The 22090-nt window shown below is 34.5% G+C and overlaps 1 protein-coding gene across 2 annotated transcripts; it reads left to right on the top strand.

The window, feature by feature from the left end:
* Window positions 1-1699: 1699 nt before the first annotated feature.
* On the top strand, window positions 1700-21692 carry si:ch211-171h4.5 (myelin-associated glycoprotein). Of its 2 annotated transcripts, none has more exons than XM_059349337.1 (12): window positions 1700-1726; window positions 2218-2271; window positions 2880-3088; window positions 4370-4523; window positions 6618-6775; window positions 9344-9497; window positions 12888-13024; window positions 14293-14431; window positions 17519-17612; window positions 17831-17849; window positions 19995-20069; window positions 21306-21692. In XM_059349337.1, the coding sequence occupies exons 2-12, from the start codon at window positions 2223-2225 to the stop codon at window positions 21384-21386; spliced, it is 1269 nt and encodes a 422-aa protein (XP_059205320.1). In that variant the 5' UTR covers window positions 1700-1726; window positions 2218-2222; the 3' UTR covers window positions 21387-21692. The 2 variants fall into 2 exon arrangements, with proteins under 2 accessions (XP_059205320.1, XP_059205319.1); XM_059349336.1 differs by having other exon boundaries at window positions 19992-20069.
* Window positions 21693-22090: the final 398 nt, after the last annotated feature.

The following is a 22090-nucleotide window of genomic DNA, read 5'->3' as shown; positions in this document are numbered from 1 at the left end:
TACTGTACTCACAACTAGTGTTTTTACTTAAATATGTGTTCAGTGTGTGCAGTGTTTTCGTACTTATACAAGTTGTTACGTGCCACATTTTATATTTAAGGGTTACAGTGCAAACAGTAAGCCTTTCCTCTAGAATTTAAAATTAATCTTAATACTGTGGATAGTTGCTACTTTAACATGACAAGATTTTAAAAATAAATAAATAAATAACAACAACAACAAAGATAATGTTTAAATTTGTAATATATATGTATATAAAATATTTTAATTGTTTAATTCGTAAATTCAGCATTTCCACTAAAAGATAAAAGCTTTTAGTCAATAATGCATTCACTTTTTTCTAACTTATTTATGTTGAGGACACGGGCAAATATTTAGTACATAGATATGTTTGTGTGTGTGTGTATGTGTGGTCCTGTATGTCCTACATAGTGAGGACATAGTGAAGTTTTTAATCAAACAAGTGAGGACATTTATTAGGGACATTTTGGCATGCCCTCACTTCTTCCAAGGCCTGATTGAGGATTAAGACTTGTTTTAAGGTTAAGGTTAATTTACAGGTTAGAATAAGGGTTACATAAAATGTTTTATTAAGGTTATAGAAAGTGTTGGTGTTCGGTTTAGTGTTTGGGACAAATAAAACACTGATAAAAACACAAATAAAACAACCCGAGTCTGTTGGAAAAAGGACTCAGTCTGTGTTTTTAAACTTCAGACTTCTTGAACACACAAAATATAGACTTCCAGAAGTCAATATGTGTCTTAACGCTGCCCCCTGGTGGCTCAAACATGTGTCTGCAAACATCTGATTCTGTATCTTATGCTGCCCTCTAGTGGCAGAAAGTGGAATTGTTTCTTTATGATTGCCAAGAATTGAAAACCTTGCAGAAACCTATGAAAAAAAATGTTTTAACCTTACTTTTAGTGTAATCTAGTCCTGCTAGGAGTTGTGTTTCTTACTCCAAGATTTCAGCAAGGAAACCCAAAACATTGGAGGTGAATATAATAATAATAATAATAATAATAATAATAATAATAATAATAATAATAATAATAATAATAATTTGTTCAGGTAATACAGGCAATACTTCCATGATCACTTTTGTTTTTTGTTGTATGTTTGTTTTTTCTATAAGAAAAAAATGACTAATTTACTCTTTGTATGTTTTAATACGGTTGTACTCATCTACAAAACGCAATAAAAAAAAGTTTGGGAAAAAATAAATTATTAATAATAATAATCATAATAATACTTTATTTCTACAGGTCTTTCAAAAACAAGTTACAAAACTATTAAGAAATAAGCAATCAGAAAATAATAAAACAACATTAAAAAGCAAGAGAAAGCAAATCTAAAAGAGTTAGTTTTTAAAAGTGAGAGTCATTCATACATTTATATCAACTATTAACTATTTCATTGCTAATTTGCCAATCAGGTATACACAAACACAACTTAAAACAACCATAACCTCCCATTGTTAAACTTCCAGGTTTAAATGAGTTTAGCTCTCTCTACTGACAAATAAAAATAATTACTTCCTCTTTGGCCAGATGCAACAAACGTGAGCTTCCATTTCTCTCACAGTAAATGTTTCCCCATCACCAAAAACCCAGAGGTGCAACACAGTTTATAACTTCCTTTTTTTTGTAATATTTATTCCTCTTTCACTGCAAACACACAAACACAAAGTCACTGAAGTTGGATGAAGTGCCGATCATCACTGAGGTAAACATTCAGTATATGAACATGTTTGTCTGATATCACAGAAATGTTTTTATTATGAGGGGGAAAAGGGAATTTTCTTCCTTGTTTAGCTTTTAATTAGTCCTTTTTAACGCCTGTTGATTTAAGTTAAAATGTTGTTTCTTGTGGACGTTAGTGTCAGTTTCTCTCAGTATTACTTATTTTACACTTTTTAAATCTCACACTTAGCTTTATAGCAACAACACGGCAGAGTTAGAGGTTTAATTCTTTATTCTCAGTTCTCTTTGAGGTAATAGCATTGGCAGTCTGTCATATGTTAGAAAAATATTCTGGGAAGCAAATCAAGTCTATTTGAACTGGCTGAGTGAATTAATTGTATTTTTTGTTTTGCATCACAGCAGAAATAATTGCCATTCAGCACATGTAAATGTTGACACTTTCTTCTCTCTATTTTTTTTTTGTTGAATGTTGAATGATTCATCTTGGATTTAAATGTGTTTAATCTCATCCAGCTGAGATGGGTGTTGGTCCAGCAGTTGTTTTTTCGCTCATCGCTCTGATGCAAGGTCAGTAGTTCCCTTATTGCACATGCAGAGAATAGGTTTTTCCAAGAGGTGGAAATATAATTTTGCAATAAAACCAATGCTTCCTTTTTAGTGTGAAATATTAAAAAGTTGAGTAAATGTGAAAGATGTTTGAGATTATGTGCCATTGCTTTGTCACCTGGTCGAGATGAATCTGCATTTTAACCCTTTATCAGGCAAAGAACTATATTTGGTAACTTCAGGTAATATTCCGAGAAAAAAGTTGCAAATTTACTAGATTAAAGTGGCAAATCTACAAGAGAAAAGGTTGCAGATTTAAGAGATTGAAAATGGCAAATCTGTGCGAAAAAAGTCTCAGATTTACGAGAAAAAAGTGGGGAAAAAAGCAACTTTTTTTCTCTCAGATTCAACACTTTAAATCTCATAAATCTGCACATTTTTTCTCGTAGATTTGCCGCTTTAATCTCGTAAACTTTTTTCTCAAAATATTATTTTTGCATTGTTTTTTTTTTACACATTCTGGCTGTTTGTAATATCCTCCAATATTCTCTAGGGTTGAAATTTGGAATTTGCAAGTATTTCAATGAGTGTCCTATTAAGGGTTAAAAAGTTACATTTTGTCCCTTCAGGTGTTTCTTGTCAAACTTGGGGTGTGACGATGCCCCCGAGCATCACAGGCATCAGTGGCTCCTGTCTGACAATCCCGTGTCGTTTTGAGATCCCAAAAAATGAGAAACCAAACCTCGTAAACTGCTCAAAGGGGGGCATGTGGAAGAAAGGAAGCGTGACTGGTCCGAATGTCTTCAGTGCACTTAAACCTTCGTCTAACATCATTCAAGTAGGTCTCAAAAGGATTTAATCCAGACTATACACTGGAAGATTTAAAAGGACTAACGTCAGACACATGCACTGTCTTTGCTATTTTCAGTTCCAACCTGGTCTCACAGGAATCCGTGAAATAGCCACGGATTCGCTTAACTCAAAATCCGTGGAATAGCCACGGAATCACTCAAATTTCCATGAAACTGACACGGATTTTTCGCTACAATGCAAGTTAATGACAGTCATATCCCGTGGCTATTCCAACATACAAAGTGATTATGTACATTCACTGAGTGAATATTTAGAAAATAAAACATATCTTTCTCGTTAGAAATGTGATCAAAAAAAGTCAAAATATTGATTTTTTTCACTAAAAATGAGAGAACTGTCCGCCATGTTTTTTGTTCTGACCGCTGGGACCTTGAAAGTCACGTGACTTGGAACAAACCAATAGGAACAAATATCCATGGAATAGCCACGGGATATTAACTTGCATTGTAGCGAAATCCATGTCAGTTTCACGGAAATTTGAGTTATTCCGTGGCTATTCCACGGATTTGAGTTAAGCAAATCCGTGGCTATTTCACAGATTCCTGTGAGACCAGGTTCTCAGATCAGATGCAGTTGTTCTTGCCAGTGGCCACGTTGTAAAAATGAACTTGTGTATTTCACCAGTTTAATGCAACTGTCTGCAGTGTGTTTACTTTTTAACCCTTTATTGGGTGAAGAACTATATTTGGTAACTTCAGTGAATATCAAAATGGGGTCCCCATGTCTCTCTGTTTGGTCGTAGAACCACATGGACTTGTACGAGGAGAACTTGACTATGACGGCATATTAAGGCCAAGTATGAATAATAAGTATGAATAGTTGCAAATTTACTAGATTAAAGTGCCAAATCTACAAGAAAAAAATGCAGAAGTGAAGTGCAAATTTAAGAGATTTAAAGTGGCAAATCTGCTCAAAAAAAGTCGCAGATTTATGAGACAAAAGTGGAAAAAAAACAACTTTTTTCTCGCAGATTCACCACTTTAAATCTCATAAATCTGCACATTTTTTCTCGTAGATTTGACACTTTAATCTCGTAAACTTTATTTTCTCAAATATTAACCCCCCTCCTCCTGGTCCGTATGTTTTTTTATACATTCTGGCTGTTTGTAATATTCTCCAATATTCTCTAGGGTTGACATTTGGAATCTGCAAGTATTTCAACGAGTGTCCTATTAAAGGTTAAAGAAGCATTGATTGAGCATGTGATCACACATTTGTTATGACTGGAGACTTTCTGATCTTTTAGGGGGAACTAGTCGGGGACATTACGGAGAAAAACTGCACTACGACGCTCCACAGTTTCCCAAAGAACTACAGCGACGTGTATTTCTTCAGGATGGAATGCCAAGAACTTCTCAAGTTCACCTTCGATAAGCCGCTCAACATTATCCTCAAACCAGGTACGAACGGTTGAACTGATCAGAGGCTGTTGAAAATAAAAACATCTGGTCGTTACATCTCAAATTCAAATGGGGAAATATTTTAACACAAGCTTTGGTAACACTTTACAATAACCAACTAAGTGATGTTTATTTATGTTATTAACCATTTACAAATTACTATACATATTTAATCTTTAAATGTTTAAATTTCTTAAAGGTATATGAATCATTTCAAAATCATTAACATACTTAATATGGTGTTAAAATGTTATGAGTGCAACTAAAACTATTAATAAACTATTAATTATAATTTATTGGTTTGTTAATGGTAAATTATCTATAAACTAACATTAATATACCATCTATTTGCCATATATAAATTATTTAGTTAGATAAACATTAATAATAAAATATGTATTTACCATTCTAAATGATCTATATACAGTTTATAAATGATGATTAAACATTAATAAACTATCTGTTTACCATTTATAAACAATGGCTATTGTAAAGTGTTACCTAAGCTTTTCATCTGTCAGTATTTTGAAAAGTATAAAGTCTGCTTAAGCTTTAAAGTAATGTTTTGATGAGGAACAAAAAAGAGAATAGAGGGAGGAACCCATGTAAAAGAATGGTGTTTTGGACCATTTTACATATAACTATTTAGAAAATAGTTATATGTAAATGGGAACTTCATGTAAAGTGTTTGTTACACTTAATTCTCCTTTTTTTTAATTTTCCTATTGCAACATTTTGTAACTGCTGAAATGAGAACTGTGCGTGTAATTTGAAACCACAGCAGAAAAAAAAAGTATTTGTATTTGTTAAGTTTGTTCCTGATGAACAAGTTCTCTGTATGGTTGCTCAATGATTTCAGCTCTGATATGATGTTTTCACAACCTTTTTTTAGTAACTTTCAAAAGCACCCGATGGACAGATTACCAGGTTCTTTCTTGGTCAAAAAAGCAGCTTTACACTCTTTAAAATCAAGAAGCCTTCTTGACCCCCCGGATAGAATAAACTAAATTTGTTGGATTTTAATTTCGATTTGTTGGAGTTTAAAATGTTGATGTAGTGTCATAATTAAACTTAATATAACCTTAATGTTGATATGCCACTGATGTTGTTGTGGTGTAGATAATTTAGAACATGGGTCTCAAACTCGCGGCCCGCGGGCCAATTGCGGCCCTTGTGACAATATTTTGTGGCCTCCACCTTGATATGAAAGTTTAATGTGAGTTTTATATGAATGTCTCTTTACCGTGTTGTGTGTGGAAGGTCCCTTTATTGCTCCAGCTGGAGCTTCGTTTCACTTGTTTCTATGACGACGTTAACAAAAAGAAATGCAGCTGCTACCAGAGCGTTTATTATCTGCCGTGTTATTTTTACCGGAAGAATGGGAAATGTTATGTAATGTTATTTTGTGTCTCTTTTTTTGTGGTAATTTTGTGTATTTTTTTTGGTCATTTTGTGTATTTTTTTAGTAATTTTGTGTCTTTTTTTGGTAATTGTGTGTCTTTTTCTAATAATTTAGTGTCTTTTTTAGTAAATTTGTGTCTTTTTTGGTCATTTTGTGTCTTTTTTAAAGTAATTTAGTGTTTCTTCAGTCATTTTGTGTCTTTTTTTGGTCATTTTGTCTTTTTTTTGTAATTTTGTGTCTTTTTTTGGTCATTTTGTGTCTTTTTATAAGTAATTTATATTTTTTTCTGTCATTTTGTGTCTTTTTTTTGTCATTTTGTGTCTTTTTAAAGTAATTCAGTTTTTTGTCTGTCATTTTGTGTCTTTTTTTTGGTCATTTTGATACTGCCTCCAGCGGCCCCCAGGTCATTAGAGTTTGAGACCCCTGATTTAGAATACTAATGTTATTATTAAGATTCTGATCAGCTGTTGAGTTAATAATTTGTCCACCTTTAGAATCAAACCAAGAAAACAAGTTCTCCCTTTAAAGTTGAACAAGATGTGCTTTTGCTAGAATATGTTTCAGTCTTTTAGTTTCAAACGACTATAATCAATATTTTAAAAATGACAAATGCTCAAAATCAGAGCTAAAAGTCCAGAAACAAAGTTCTGCTGCATGTCTCAACCTGTGTCTTGTTGCTCTCTCCCTGACAGAGCTTCCTCCTCCGGAGCTGACGTCTGTCGGTCAGATGTCGGAGGGATCCACTGTGAGCCTGCAGTGCTCCGTCCCGGTGCCGTGCTCCGTCCTGCCGCCCTCCATCACCTGGCTGCCCCGGGACAGCTCCAGGCAGGAGCAGACGCTGATGCAGCAGGTGACCAAACACTTGTTCATCCATAGTGAACACAGTGGACGTTAATTATTGTTGGTGTTAGTGGGGGCTTAGTACAGTTTTTTTGATTTGATTTGATTTGAATGATTTATTTCAAATATGCAACAACAATACAATAATAATAATGCATCAACAGGAGTCAGCCCTAGTGACTCCTGCATTAATAAGGCCGCCAAGCACTCTATAAAAATGCCACAACATATTTGAAAAGGGGTGTGAATGTCAATCAAACTTTTAATCATGTGTTTTGATTGTGTATTCAAATGAACTTCAATCACAATATCATTACTTTTTCCATTTTAAGAATGGCTTTTATCCCAAAATATGTGTGTGACCGTATTATAAAATATGGTGTAGTGGAATCAAGGGCATTATAACGAAAACTAGCGAAATAACGAAAACTAGAATTGAAAAAACATTTTTTTTTAAAACGATAGCTAACTGAAACTGTATTTTGTGGTTACAAAACTAACTAAAACTAATTAAAATTATAGTGAAAATGTCCTTCGTTTTCGTCTTTGTCAACTTTTTCCATACGTAAACCTTTTTGGTTGATATGAAATCTATTTCATCGAACTGGTTTTATCACTTAGTAAAGTTGTTGGGGCTGAGATGGATCAGACAAAGGAAATAAAGGAACATTTATTGTGACTTTTTTTAACCTCACACCCAACAAATACCCCATTACAAAAAAAGTAAAACTAATACTAAAACTAATAAAAACTAGACTAAAACTAAGCATTTTCCAAAAAATAAAAACTAATTGAAAATAGCAAACTGACTCTAAAAACTCATTAAAACTAACTGAATTAGAAAACAAAAGTTGACAACGAAATTAAAACTAAAACTAATGAAAAATCCCAAACTATTATAACCTTGAGTGGAATTACTACCTCTCTTTAGTGAGAAAATGAATCAAAGAGCACCTCATTGTTCCTTTTAATTTTCTTCATTATCAGACATCAAATAACACTGTCTAGGTACAGCGGGGAGAACACTTTGTCAATATTAAGAGCTGCTGAAAAAAGGTGTCCCGTCTCCAATAAAGCCCTGAGTTCTCTCTGTTTTGCTGTTTAGCCTGGCTAACACCAGACTAATCACAAAAGAGATCTAGTCTGGATGCCACCAATTAATTTCTCCGTAGAGGAGGCGTGGTTTACGATCCTCCGGAGCCGTTTATTGGGCGCTACAAATGTACGTCTACATCTGTAGGTAGCTCTTAGCCAATCAGATCAGTTATACCAGATGACTTTTATACATTTAAAATTAAATTTTAACTTATATTTGTTGGACATTTACTTCTAATGCAGTATTTTTATTGCTACATTTACTGAATGTAAGGGCCAATAAGGGCCAGTTCATCAATAATAATTTAAGTTAAAAACAGTTAACAAATGATGATTAAACATTAATAAACTATCTGTTTACCATTTATAAATGATGGCTATTGTAAAGTGTTACCTAAGCTTTTCATCTGTCAGTATTTTGAAAAGTATAAAGTCTGCTTTAGCTTTAAAGTAATGTTTTGATGAGGAACAAAAAAGAGAATAGAGGGAGGAACCCATGTAAAAGAATGGTGTTTTGGACCATTGTCTGAGGAAATTGTTATATGTAAATGGGAGCTTCATGTAAAGTGTATAAAATTTAACTTATATTTGTTGGACATTTAATGCAGTATTTTTATTGCTATATTTACTGAATGTAAGGGCCAATAAGGGCCAGTTCATCAATAATAATTTAAGTTAAAAACAGTTAAAAATGAATGATAATAATTTCATTGTAATTCATGCAATGCTAAGAGTATATTAGTTTAAAATATACAATTAGTAATGTTTAAAGGGTTAAAAGTGTTTCTATGCTTTACATTTTACATTGTGATGTCACTCTATAGTGGTAACTATGGTAACTGACTGTGTATCTTAAGTTTTGTTTTTAGTCAGAACATGCATGGTGGAAGCAACACAGTCTTTTGACCGTGCGTCAGGCTTGTAATTTACTTTGTTGTTTTTAAGTAAACATTTTAAAAGACAAAGAAGTCGTCATGTCTTGTCGCTCGCGTGGAAAAAGAGTGTTTTTATTGACTGACTATAGAAGTGGTGCAGTTAAGGAGGAAGACCAAACGGAGCGCCGCTACACTGAAACAAACGTCCACTGTTCACAAACTTCATTTTACAGAATCTTGTTTTCTTGCATGCTTTTTTTTTATCACTGTGTGATTTAACAGATTGTTATTACGAATATGAATACGAATACGAATACGAATACGAATACGAATACGAATACTTTATTATCCACTGAGTGGAAATTCCTCTTTGGTTTCACCATAGAGATGTCTCAAAACAAACAGAATAAATAGTAAAACAATAAAGAAAAACATTTCAAGAATAGAAAAATATAAAAATAGCCTACAGCAATAACTGTACTTCACACATCACCCATTCAAGTACATAATTTCATAAAAGCACACCACACTGGGATATGCATTTCATTTCTATTTAATCAGCATTTTCAGTAATTCAGCTGTTTTCTCTCACTGTGTTGTTAAAACAGGGCAAAGACGGCCTGACCATCATGAAGTCAACACTGACCTTCATTGCCTCAGCCGACCACCACAACCGGAGCGTGGCGTGCTCCGTGTCCTACCCGCTGACCAGAGGGGGCAGCAGCCTGCCGTCAGCCACCACGCACAGGCTCAACGTACTGTGTGAGGCCTCACTGTCTGTCTGTCTGCTGTCGTATGAAGCATGAGATGAGAACCACAGTGATCTCTCAACTCAACTCTCAACTCAACTTTATTTGTAAAGCACTTTAAAACAACCACAGCCGCAACAAAGTGCTGTACATAAACAAACAGAACAAGAGACAATAAAATAAATGAGAACAGGAAATAAACACTAAAATAAATAGATTCATTGCTTTTTAAAAGACAATTTAAAAAACAATAAATAAAAGCAAACCATAAAACACTAAAAACAAGAGCAGAGTCTCATGCGTGGTTAAAAGCCAAGGAATAAAAATAGGTTTTAAAATGAGTTTAAGCACAGGATTATTTAACCCTCTGGGGTCTGATATACCACATGATACTTAATATACTCATGTTTGGTATTTGGTATTTTCTCAGCACAATTTGAACATGATCTGACAATTATTTTGGTAACACTTTACAATAACCATCATTTATAAATGGTAAACAGATAGTTTATTAATGTTTAATCATCATTTATAAACGTATATAAACCATTTAGAATGGTAAGTACATAATTTAATAATGTTTAGCTAACTAAATCATTTATAAATGGCTAATAGATGGTATATTAATGTAAGTTTATGGTTACTTTACCATTAAAAACAATTGAATTATAATTAATAGTTTATTAATAGTTTTATTTGCACTCATTTTAACATTTTTAACACCATATTAAGTATTTTAATGATTTTGAAATGATTCATATACCTTTAAGAAATTGGCTGAAAATATTTAAAGATTAAATATGTACAACACTTTGAAAATGGTTAATAATTGGTTTATAAACCATATATAAACATTATTTAGTTGGTTATTATAAAGTGTTACCATTATTTTTTCACTTTAACCCACTTTATCGACACATTGAGCCCAAAAATACTCAAAAATCATGAAATCTGAAATAAAAACAACACATATGCTCAATGAACTGTTTTGGACCTGAAAAATGTAAAACATAGGTTGCAAATATGAACATATAAAAGGTACAATTCAAATATAGTAAAACTATATACACAAAAATACCACAAAAACATGTTTATTTTGTTATTTTGTGACATGATTAGAGCCCTTTTTTCCATTTTTCCATCCTACTTTTACACTTGAATAATTATTTCTGTACTATAACATTAAAACAATCATATCTTTGGTATTACATGACCTCAGAACGTCAAACAAAAAACTGGAGAAAGTTTCAAGTCTGTAATTTGGAGTGAAGTCGACAGCAGCTCCACGTGACCTCGTTTTTCTGTTACTGCGCTTTGAAAAAAGCCACGTTATCTGATCACGCCGGCGTGATTACAGACGCCAGAGGATTAACGAGAATGTTTCAGATTCAGATTGTACACAAAAACTTGAAAGGGAGCTTATAAAATACAACCCATTGGCAACATTTTCCCTTCAAACTTCTCAGATGGTTTTTATTTAAATGACCGTCTGAGCAGCTCAAACTACAGATGCATTGATTTCAAAATGTATTATTCTATAATTTAATTGTTTGTTAATGGTACAGTAACTATAAACTTATATAATATACCATCTTTTTGTCATTTATAAATTATTTAGTTAGTTAAACATTAATAAATTATGTCTTGGACCATTCTAAAAGGCCTATATACAGTTTATAAATGAAGATTAAACATTAATAAACTATCTGTTTACCATTTATAAATGATGGTTATTGTAAAGTGTTACCGAGCTCTGTTTTAAGGATCTTTTTTTAGCACAACACGTGTCAAACATAACCAATGCAGCATTGGAAACCACCATATTTCATTTAAAATGTCCAATTTTGACGTGCCTGGACTTTACTTAATTTACTACACAGGTCTTAAGGTTAAGGTTTATAAACACCTTATTACATATAACGAGGAGTATTTACTGGGGAACAAATGGGGTCAAAACCTTTTGGAAACCACTTCCTGCATTGTGAATATAATTACTGTATATTTGGACAAACAGTTGTCTCAGTGGTGCATCACTGAAGACGCTGTCATTTTAATTACTCGTTTAGCAGCAGACGTCTTTGGAATTTGGTTGTTTTGTCTTTGAACTTGGCCATATATGGATGATTAAGTCATTTACTGACACATTTGACAAGTTCTTCTTCCTTCCTTCCTCCTCCTTCCTTATGAAGAATGCACTAACGCTGATTTATTGCCCATTAAGTCGATGAAGCATCGTTTGGGAATACAGCCCACTTGTTTCAACATGACTTACTGTCTAACCGACCTGAAGGGGATTTTCTTTTCCCTTTTTTTTTTTTTTGGACAGACGGAAGTTTGTCTTTAACCAGTCAGTGTTTGAGGAGCTGAACTTGTCTTAACTTGGTGTTGACGGAAGTAATGAAGCACTGCAGTAAACGTCTGCATGACACAAGGAGCCTTTGTTTCTGCAGACAGCAGCTCTGTGTTAGTGAAGGACTCACATCTTTAACTTTTAATTAAGTAAAAGTCATGCATTCAAAATTTAAGTTTAAATGCATACAATACAAGTGCTGATTGTGCACAATGGCCCATTTGAGAACAATTATATAACTAAGTTTTATTATTATTATTATTGATGCATTAATTTGTTCATCACTTCACTGTTGCAGCTGGTTAAAGAAAAGCTCATTTTATTGACTTTATATTTATGGGTAGCTTGTGAATCAGGAAAGGTTTATCTTAACCGATAACAATACATCACAATGTATTTAACTTTTCTTTTATTAATGTGAACGTTATCAAATATATAGTCAAGTTAGAAGTACTAAATGAGGTTTTATAATAAGGTAAGGTAGAACTTAAGATAGAAAGAGCTCCAAAGTTTTCAAAAAGATCACAGAAACAATCACAATATAGGATAATATAAAATAACAATTAATAAAATAGGTAACTATAACAATATAAGATAACAATAACAACAAAATTAAATAACAAAGGAGCATCAAATTGGTGAAAATATAAAAATATACAAATAAAAATAAAGTAAAAATACAGATAGAAACAAAGTAAAGTAAAAATAAATAAATAAACAAAGTAAAGTGTAGTGAAGCTTCGATATTCGATATTTATCATATTTTTTATGATCATAAAACTAACAAAAATGCATTATCATGCAAAAAGGAAAATAAATTGCACAGCACCTGAATGTTAATTTAGTCAGCCTTATTAAAGAAACTTTGAACTGTTTGATACAGCCATAAAAGTTTAAATATTTCCCCTCTGAGGTATTTGTACTTTAAAATGTAGTGGAGCAGAAGTAAGTAAGTGGAATATTGTACTTAAATACACTTGAATAAATGTCCTGGCAGCTTTGTTTCCCTCGTTACTATTTTAACACTAACAATCCCTGTCTGTCTCCCAACAGATGCTCCCAGAGTTCCCGTGGCAACGCTCAGCACGTCTGTTCCCGTTTCTGAGGGTCGTGTTGTGACGTTTACATGTTTCAGTGAAGCTAACCCTCCTGTGAGCCTCTACACCTGGTACAGAGTCCACAGTGGAAAGGTAACAAACAATATACCATATTCTACTTTATTCTGCTTTTATTATAGACTGTATAATAGAAGAGGATGCAGCCATTAGTTTGTTGACTAACATTAAGAAAGCTTGAGTTAGGCATTTTGGTTGTTTGTTTTTTTGTTTTTGGAGCCAGAAGTGACCATATTTGGGCGAGACGATGGAGCTGAGGGGGAGGGGTTTATTGAGTAGATTTAAACCATAGACTATATATAAATAATAGACGTAGTCACTGTGACGACACTCATTGGTTTGTGGCCCGTTGGAAGCATCGAGTTCAGCGTTACACTCGTCGCCATCTTGTTTCCGATACGCGGAGCAGACCATATCTGGACTGTGGAGGAGGAGAGGGATCTGATCACTGACTACAGCCTCTCTACACCTCAACCTGACTGAGAGAAGCTGCTGCTAATTCATGTTAGCATTAACTGGAGCATTAACTGGGATGTTAGTTGTTACTGACCTCAGAAAACTGAGCAGCGACTCCTTGGAGTGTCTGTTAGTCCAACCAAACGCTGAACAAGACATTTAATGAACAAAACGTTCAAATAAACTGTCATTAAGTGAAAATACAGTGAAAGGCTCAAAGTTATGAGACCAAACAGGTAAACATCCTTTTTTATATCTAAATAACGTTATATATATTCATTGACATGTTGCCATGGATACGAATTGTTCTGCTTCTCTCCTGATGACGGCTCGCCTTGTGAGTGACCTGTCAATCAAAGGTAGCCCCGCCCCAAATCATACGATTCTTTATCTTCTATTTTCTTCTAAATGGGGCCATTATTAGAACTATTAACATCAGATTGTCTTGAAGAAGATTTTTTACTAGTGATTGAGACCATAGTGTTGTCCTGAAAAGATTTTCTGAGGTAATAAATCCAGTGAGAAGTTTTCAAATTTTGCACTGAAATGAATGGACAGATTTTTTTTGCAGCCAAACTTAGCACCCCCTACTGGAATTTTTATATAAAGTCCTTTTCAGCTTTTTTTTTTGTTGTTGCATAAATTAAATCAGTTACAGCTTGTACACCAGACTGGCAAAACTGGAAATAAACCCAGCTCCACTTCTGACTTTAACAAATGTTCATACAATTGTAACAGTCCGGGACTCCGGCTTTAAAGTTCATGTCTTTGGAACATTTTTAACAATCAGATAAACTTTTTGGCCATGTCTTGTTTAATATTGACCCCAATGCACCGAACCCCCACAGAGACAGAGGACTTTGTTTGTTTGTTTTTTCCCTAAAAAGTTGACTAAGAGAGGCGAGGGAGAGATGCTGGTCCTGCAGGTCAGTCACAACGACAGCGGGGCGTACGTGTGTGAAGCTCAGAGCCAGAGGGGCTCCAGGAGGTCCAGATATTTGTCTCTGGAGGTCATTGACCCTGCAGGTAAAGTTGGAACACAAACATAATACTATAAAGCTTTGTCATTCTAGTTCTTACTCTGGTCCCTGGAGAGTAACGGCACGGAGAGTATCTAGTGAAAACTTGGACACTTATAGGTCATTCAGGTGTGTGTGTGTGTGTGTGTGTGTGTGTGTGTGTGTGTGTGTGTGTGGTCTACAGTAAACAGAAGGAGAAATAATAAGACAGTATTAGTCCACAGTAACATATGCTGTCTTGCATACATTAACAAAAAATAATTTTGGCATTGAATAATCAAATTAAATACATGTGTGAAACAAATTCTCAGCATTCTGTTTTATACAAAAACAGTATAAAATCCATTGTACCTGAATTTTTGGACAGAATTAACTATCCTGTGGTAAATATCGCCCTCTAGTGGCCAAATAGTGTAACTGCAATACTGACAACATTGGCAAAGTTACAAAATACACTCTAAGTTACAGCTTTGACATTATTACTACAAACCATTTGCCATATTAGCAAGATATAATAAACCAAGTACACAAATTCTGAACCATATGTCAGGAAATGACCATCCAAAATGCATTACAACCATAAGACACTCAAAGATACACTTTCGGGACTGATAATGAATCAGGAAACGTTATTTGTGTCAATAACTTCTTCCGTTTAATAATACTAATTGGTGTTGTATTATATGTCGTTGGGACGCCTGATTATTCACCTTTACAACAAGTTTCAACTCTTAAGGATCGTACATTCGTGGAATGAGCAACACAGATGAACATGTTGGTAGTGCCCAAAGAAAATGTGTCAAAATCAACACAACAGAAAACACCGAGACGAGAATACTGCAGGCGATTTTGGCAAATAACTGACCGAAATAATGTTTCTGAGTTTATTATACAAACAATATTTAGTGTTGTGTATCAGCTAGAAATGGTTATGCACTCACACTATGTGATCAGCAGTAAGCTATTGGTCTTAAGGGTGGTGTCACGTGCTGTGGTGGCTCGGCCTTCTGCGATGGCTGACTCCACAGTTGCTGTGGTGCTGGCAGTCGGAGTGGCTGACATTTTCAGTGTGTCAGTGAGTAGGAAACATGGGTATGTGTAGGATTATGTATAAGTGTATGGGTATACAGGAAATGTATTGGTATGTTTGTATGCATCTATGTGTACTGGTACGGTGTACAGATATGCAAGTGTTGATACATAGAAATGATATCATGAAAATGAGAAATTAGTCTGAAGGAAACAGGTAGTTTTGAGTTTGAGTTTCGATTTTGATTTCTGACCTGTTAATATTGTTTAAAGAAGTGGGGTGGGATTGAACAAGTTTTTACTTCTTCCCACTCCTTTTCAAATATGTTGTGGCATTTTTATAGAGTGCTTGGCGGCCTTATCAGTGCAGGAGTCACTAGGGCTGACTCCTGTTGATGCATTATTATTATTATTGTATTGTTGTTGCATATTTGAAATAAATCATTCAAATAAAAAAATAAAAAAACATTTGGGCATTAATGCACACAGCCGGCATCTGCTGCTCTTCACGCATGGAAAAAATGTACTTGTCTTGAGGAAGGATGACGTCAAAAAGTTGGCAAGCAACAGATAACAGAAGAGAACACACAATCATAAAGTGGCTTTACAGCAATGATAACAATATAAACAGAAACAAGAACACTTTCCTTCAGTCAGTGAATCTTGTGAACGCTGACTCATGAGTGAAACAACTCCATTAGACATGACCAGCATCAGGTCATCATAAAGGCCACGCCTCCTTCTGGAGAATGAAATGTGCTGAGTCGTCGGTTGTAAAACAATTACTCAGGAAGACTGAACACGTCGTTCTCCTGACATCACAACAAACACTATATTATTAAGGCATTATTAACCTTTTATTTAGGGTGCTATGTGCCTTTAATTTGGGCTTTATGGAACTTTTATTTACGGCATTATGGATTTTTTATTCAGTCAGTGTTTGAGGAGCTGAACTTGATTGTGCACAATGGCCCATTTAAGAACAATTTTATAACTGTTTTATTGTTATTATCGATGCATTAATTTGTTCATCACTTCACTGTTGCAGCTGGTTAAAGAAAAGCTCATTTTTTTTACTTTATATTTATGGGTAGTTTTATGAATCAGGAAATGTTTATCTTAACCTATAACAATACATCATGTAATTAACTTGTATTTTGTTTTATTAATGTGAACATTATCAAATATATAGTCGAGTTAGAAGTACTAACTTAAAAGGTTTTTTAATAACGTAAGGTAGAACTTAAGATAGATAGAGCTCCAAAGTTTTCAAAAAGATCACAGAAACAATCACAATATAGGATAATATAAAATAACAATTAATAAAATAGGTAATTATAACAATATAAGACAACAATAAAAACTAAATTAAATAACAAAAGAGCATCAAATTGGTGAAAATATACAAATATACAAATAAAAATAAAGTAAAGTAAAAATACAGATAGAAATAAAGTAAATTAAAATGGATCTTTTATTTTGGGCAGGGGTCTCAAACTCAAATTACCTGGGGGCCGCTGGAGGCAGTATCAAAATGACCAAAAACAGACACAAAATTACCAAAAAAAGACACAGAATTTCCAAAAAAAAGACACAAAATTATAAAAAAAAAAAAAAAGACAAAATTATTTGTAAAAGACACAAAATTACCAAAAGAAGACACAAAATTACCAAAAAAAGTAATTAAAGGGACCTTCCATACACAATACGGTAAAGTGCCATTCATATAAAACTCCCATTTAACTTTCATATCAAGGTGGGGGCCACAAAATATCGTCACGAGGGCCACAACTGGCCTGCAGGCCGCGAGTTTGAGACCAATGGTTTAGGGCATTATGGATCTTTTATTTTGGGTCCATTAGACGTGACCAGCATCAGGTCGTCATAAAGACCACGCCTCCTTTTGGAGAAAAGATTTGCGCTGAGTCGTCGGTTGTGAAACAATGACTCAGAAACACTGAACACTTCCTTCTCACACACACACACACACACACACACACACACACCTCACTGCTTATTTCTGCTGATATATTTTGTTGTGTCATGTTTTAACTCTGTGTTTCAGGCAGCCATGATGGCGTTGTTCTCTACATTATTTGTGGGGTCTTGTTGGTTCTCCTCATCATTACTGTTGTTGTGGATGTGTACAAATATCAAAAGTAAGCATTTTATTTCCCTTCTCCGTCACCTGTTGCTTTAGAGGAGTCACTTTTATTTCCTGCAAAGTTTCTTGCTGCAACATTTGTGAAAGACAATCCCAGTTCTAGTAACTTGTTGGTGTTAAATAACTACAAGTATTAATCTGCATCTTGTTGCTCTGCCAAGAAACATCTTTCCAAGTAATTCCTTCTCTGTTTGTTTTTCTTCTCTCCTCAAGTCTTTCCAGGAGACTAAAGGTAAGTGTTAAACTATTTACCTCAACCAGAGAAAGTGACAGACAGCCAGACAGGAGCAGATCTGATAAGGCGCTCTGACATCCTCTGCATGTCACCGTCTAGTCACCGTCTCGTCTCGCTGACGTCCTTCGTCCTCTCTGTTTGACTGGAGCAGGAAGTCGGGATGATTAATCTTTAAACACGTCATTTTTCATTTTTTAAAAGCGAGCCTCTTCCCTGAAGCTGTCTTTCACAAAACAAACACTCTAAACGGTCTAAAATATACAACGTCTGTGGAAATATACTGTAATGTGTGCTCTCTGTGCATGATAAATGAGAAAATATCCAATGCAGGACACATAATTATGATTTTTTGCATCAGTCTTTCAGTAAAAGCCACAACATTTACATTTTCTTTATATTAGAATAACTGAAATTCAGTAATTGCTGAATATGATGGCATTAGTGAAATTCTGCATTAAAAATATTATGTAAAAGTATGATGTGCATTAAGTAAAATGCACTTAAATTGTTATTATAGCAAAAGAATAAATAGATGTTATATAATTAGGTAATTATTACTCATGCATTAATGTAAAAGCAGGATTTTATTTTTGTAGTTGGTTGAGGTGAAGCTCATCATTTGCTTATGATATTCTCAAATAATGAATTGATTTTTCTGGAAAAACTCTATGCAAATTGTTACGAATTATATAATACTTTTAATAATAATGATAATTTTGAGTAATATGGACTGAAAAAGAAGGAAAAGTAAATCTTCATGTGTGAGAAGTTGGAATCATCACGTTTTTGTATGAAAAATTGCAAACGTTATCAACCATAGTGCCGTTTTAGTCTCTTATCAACTCTTCATGTATTCTGTGCAAAAGTGTCTTTATAAAGTAAATGAAGCTTAAAAAGACCCAAGTAAAGTACCTCAAAATTGTAAAGTAGAGTACTTGAGTAAATGTACTTTGATCCCAGAGGTCAGAGGTGGAATGTAACTGTTTACTTTTCTTTTACTTCCCCCTTTTTTTTTTTTTTTTCACTTTTCACAGAGTTGTGGTATGTCATGCTGCTCCCTCACATCCTGAAATACTGAGAACACGCTCAATACAAACATCCACAGCTGTGGTTAAAGTTTTTTTTAGCACATTTCTTAGAAGTTATAGTCAATGAATATGTATAACTTGGAATACATTTAAACCTCTGTGGTCTGAGCCTATTTTGGCTGTTTTTTTAATACTTTTGATTTTGTCCTTCATGTACCACATAATGTTTATTATACCCATATTTGGTATTTCTTCACCTATATGATCTTACAGTTATTTTCTCACTTTAACCTACTTGATCAACATATTGAGCCCAAAAATCATGAAATCCGAGATGAAAAAGTATACTATTTACTACAATAAAAACCACAAATATGCTCAATGAACTGTTTTGGAACTTGAAAATGTAAAAATAGGATACAAATACGAACATATAAAAAGGTAAATATAATAAAACTACATACAAAAAAGTCCCATAAAACCATGTATATTTATAGGTGTTTTTTCCTTATTAGCTGCAACTCTTCAAATCAAATTATGTGTGAAATGACACAGAGCTCCACAAATGCTCAAATATTTCTGTACTATCAAATTAAAGTCATCATATCTTTGGTTTTACATGACCTAGGAATGTCAAACAAAAACTGGGAGAAAGTTTCAAGTCTGAACTTTGGAGTGAAGTTGATAGCAGCGCTCCATGTGACCTGGTTTTTTGTTAAACGTCACATGATCTGATCAGGACGCCACCATCATAGACCCCAGAGGGTTAAAGCAGCTATAAAGGACCTTTGATTGCGTTGATTCTGGCGCCCCCTGTGGACAGACGCGGTACCACCGCCTCCTGTCGTCTTGATCTTGTGTCTCTTTTTCTCATTAAAAATAACCACACAGAAATAGCCAGTCTTCCTGCTGAAGGTCTTATTTATATGACCTACATAAGTGGAGGCATCAATATTAAACTGAGAGTGTTTTATTACCAGTTACAGCTCTTGCAGCTCCTTTAATTTCCAGTGTTATCTACGTCAGTCAGTTTCTGTAATTTCATGAGTATGAAGGAAGTCATGAGTGTAATCAACTGGACTAAGATGATGTTTTATTGTTATTTCATCAGCAGCTTGAGCTGAAGGGGGACCACACCTACTCTGATCTGAGGAGCTGCAGTGTCACCTCTGACTACGACAAACTTCAGGTATCTGCAAGTCTTTTATTCATATTTACTGACATTATAAATCATTCCCCAGCACACTTAGATAGCTATAACAGTTGTTATAGTTGTAAATGATGATGTAACAGCAGATCATTTTCAGACATGTTCAGCCATGTGAATACTGGCTTGGAGCCAAAAACATGACCAGACGAGTAAAGTAAGACAAGAGAAATGAGCCAAGAGATGACAATGAGTGGAAGTGGGCCAGTGTGTGTGGCTGAGCTGATGGGAAGCGTCAGCAGGTGTCCAGGTGGGCGGACAGCTCAGGTCATGTGAACGGTGGAAACACAGCTGTTAAATAACTGGAAGGAAGTTTACTGGGCCAAAGCTGAGCTGAGCCCGGTCACTTTTTGATCAGACTGTGGAGCCGCTGCTGCTCCAGTTTGATGATTTACTTTTTGGGTGTGAAGTTATGAAGCATGTATTGTTATGTATTTAGTGTTTTTTATTGTCAGCTTTTATTAAGGTCCCTATGAACCTTTTATTTAGTGCATTATGGGCCTTAGATTTAGAGTTATATGGACCTTTTTTAAGGTTCTATGGACCCTTTTATAAGGTCCTATGGACCTTATATTTAGGGTGCTACAGACCTTTAAGGTTCTATGGACCTTTTATTTAAAGCAGCATGGACCTTTTATTTAGTGCATTATGGACCTTTTATGTAGGGTGCAATATACCATTTTCTAAGGGTCTATGGACTTTTTATTATGGTGCCATGGATCTTTTTAAGGTTCAATGGACCTTTTATTTAGGGTGCTACAGACCTTTTATTTAAGGTTCTATGGACCTTTTATTTAGGGTGCTACAGACCTTTTATTTAGCATGCTATGGACCATTTTAGGGTGCTATGGACTGTTTATTTAAAGCAGCATGGACCTTTTATTTAGTGCATTATGGACCTTTTATGTAAGGTTCTACGGAGCTTTTTTAAGGTTCTATGGACCTTTTATTTAGGGTGCTATGGGCCCTTTAATTTAGGGTGCTATAGACTTTTTTACTTTAGCCATTATGGACTTCAATGATATGATATGAATCATGAAAGTACCGTCAATAAAAATGTGTTTTTAACGAGTAGTTAAAACTTTTGATTTCTGACCTAAATGTTCTTGTTTTTTGGCCTTTAGAGTCTGACACAGAGAATCTTATCAAACTCTTTACTGTTCCTGATATGTTTTTATTCTCCCATGTATTCACAATGTGTCTGTGTGTTTGTTTTAGGCTCGGCAGCCTAAATCGAAGCCCATTGATGCTCACGTGGATCCCACCTACGAGAACCGAATGGATCTGCAAACCAGCTGACCTGAAGGACTGGGCTGAAGAGTTCTTTAAAATAGGACTAAATATGAATGTTGAAGCTTCACATTTAAATAGAATGAACTAGATTTGTGTGTTATTTACTGGTTTCAGGCAGTCTTTTTTTTTTTTTGCACTGTCATGCTTTAGTTTTTGATGACAGCACAATCACATGTCATAAAGGATCTAGATGTCTCACACTTCCTGTTATGTTATCTGGAAACTTGATTTCATAATAAACATCTGTACATGTGAATAAGGAGGTCAAGAGGGACATCTCACAGAAAAATAAAGATGTTTTAGAAAGTAAAAGCCTCCTCTAAAGTATCCTTTAAGGTTTTTTCTTAAAGTAGAAGCTTTTGGATGATATTACAATAATCAAGAGCTGTAGGACTGTAAACAGCGTTAACACTGAAGGTTCAGAGGTTGAACCCAGAGAAAGTTGCTGAGTTATGCTGACGTTCATCTCAGCCTCATTTCCCACAATGATTTCAGTTCGACCGCTTCAAAGGATCTTCTGTATGACAAAGAACGGCTTCTGCCTCGTTCATTTTCCACTTTCACCTCTTTGATCTGCGAAGTGACACAAAATCGTTTGTTTGTGTGCACCAGTAAATGACCACACAGGCTGATGAACTGTCAGCCACTCGTCGTGTTGACGGGTCACACATGAACACCTTTAAACTTATTTGTACTTTTCCCCCACCTAA

This window comes from Centropristis striata, chromosome 14 (genome assembly GCF_030273125.1).
Source record: "Centropristis striata isolate RG_2023a ecotype Rhode Island chromosome 14, C.striata_1.0, whole genome shotgun sequence".
In the NCBI taxonomy this organism is placed as follows: domain Eukaryota; kingdom Metazoa; phylum Chordata; class Actinopteri; order Perciformes; family Serranidae; genus Centropristis; species Centropristis striata.
Note: the sequence above shows the minus strand (reverse complement) of the source record. Positions and strands in the feature narration are given on the sequence as shown.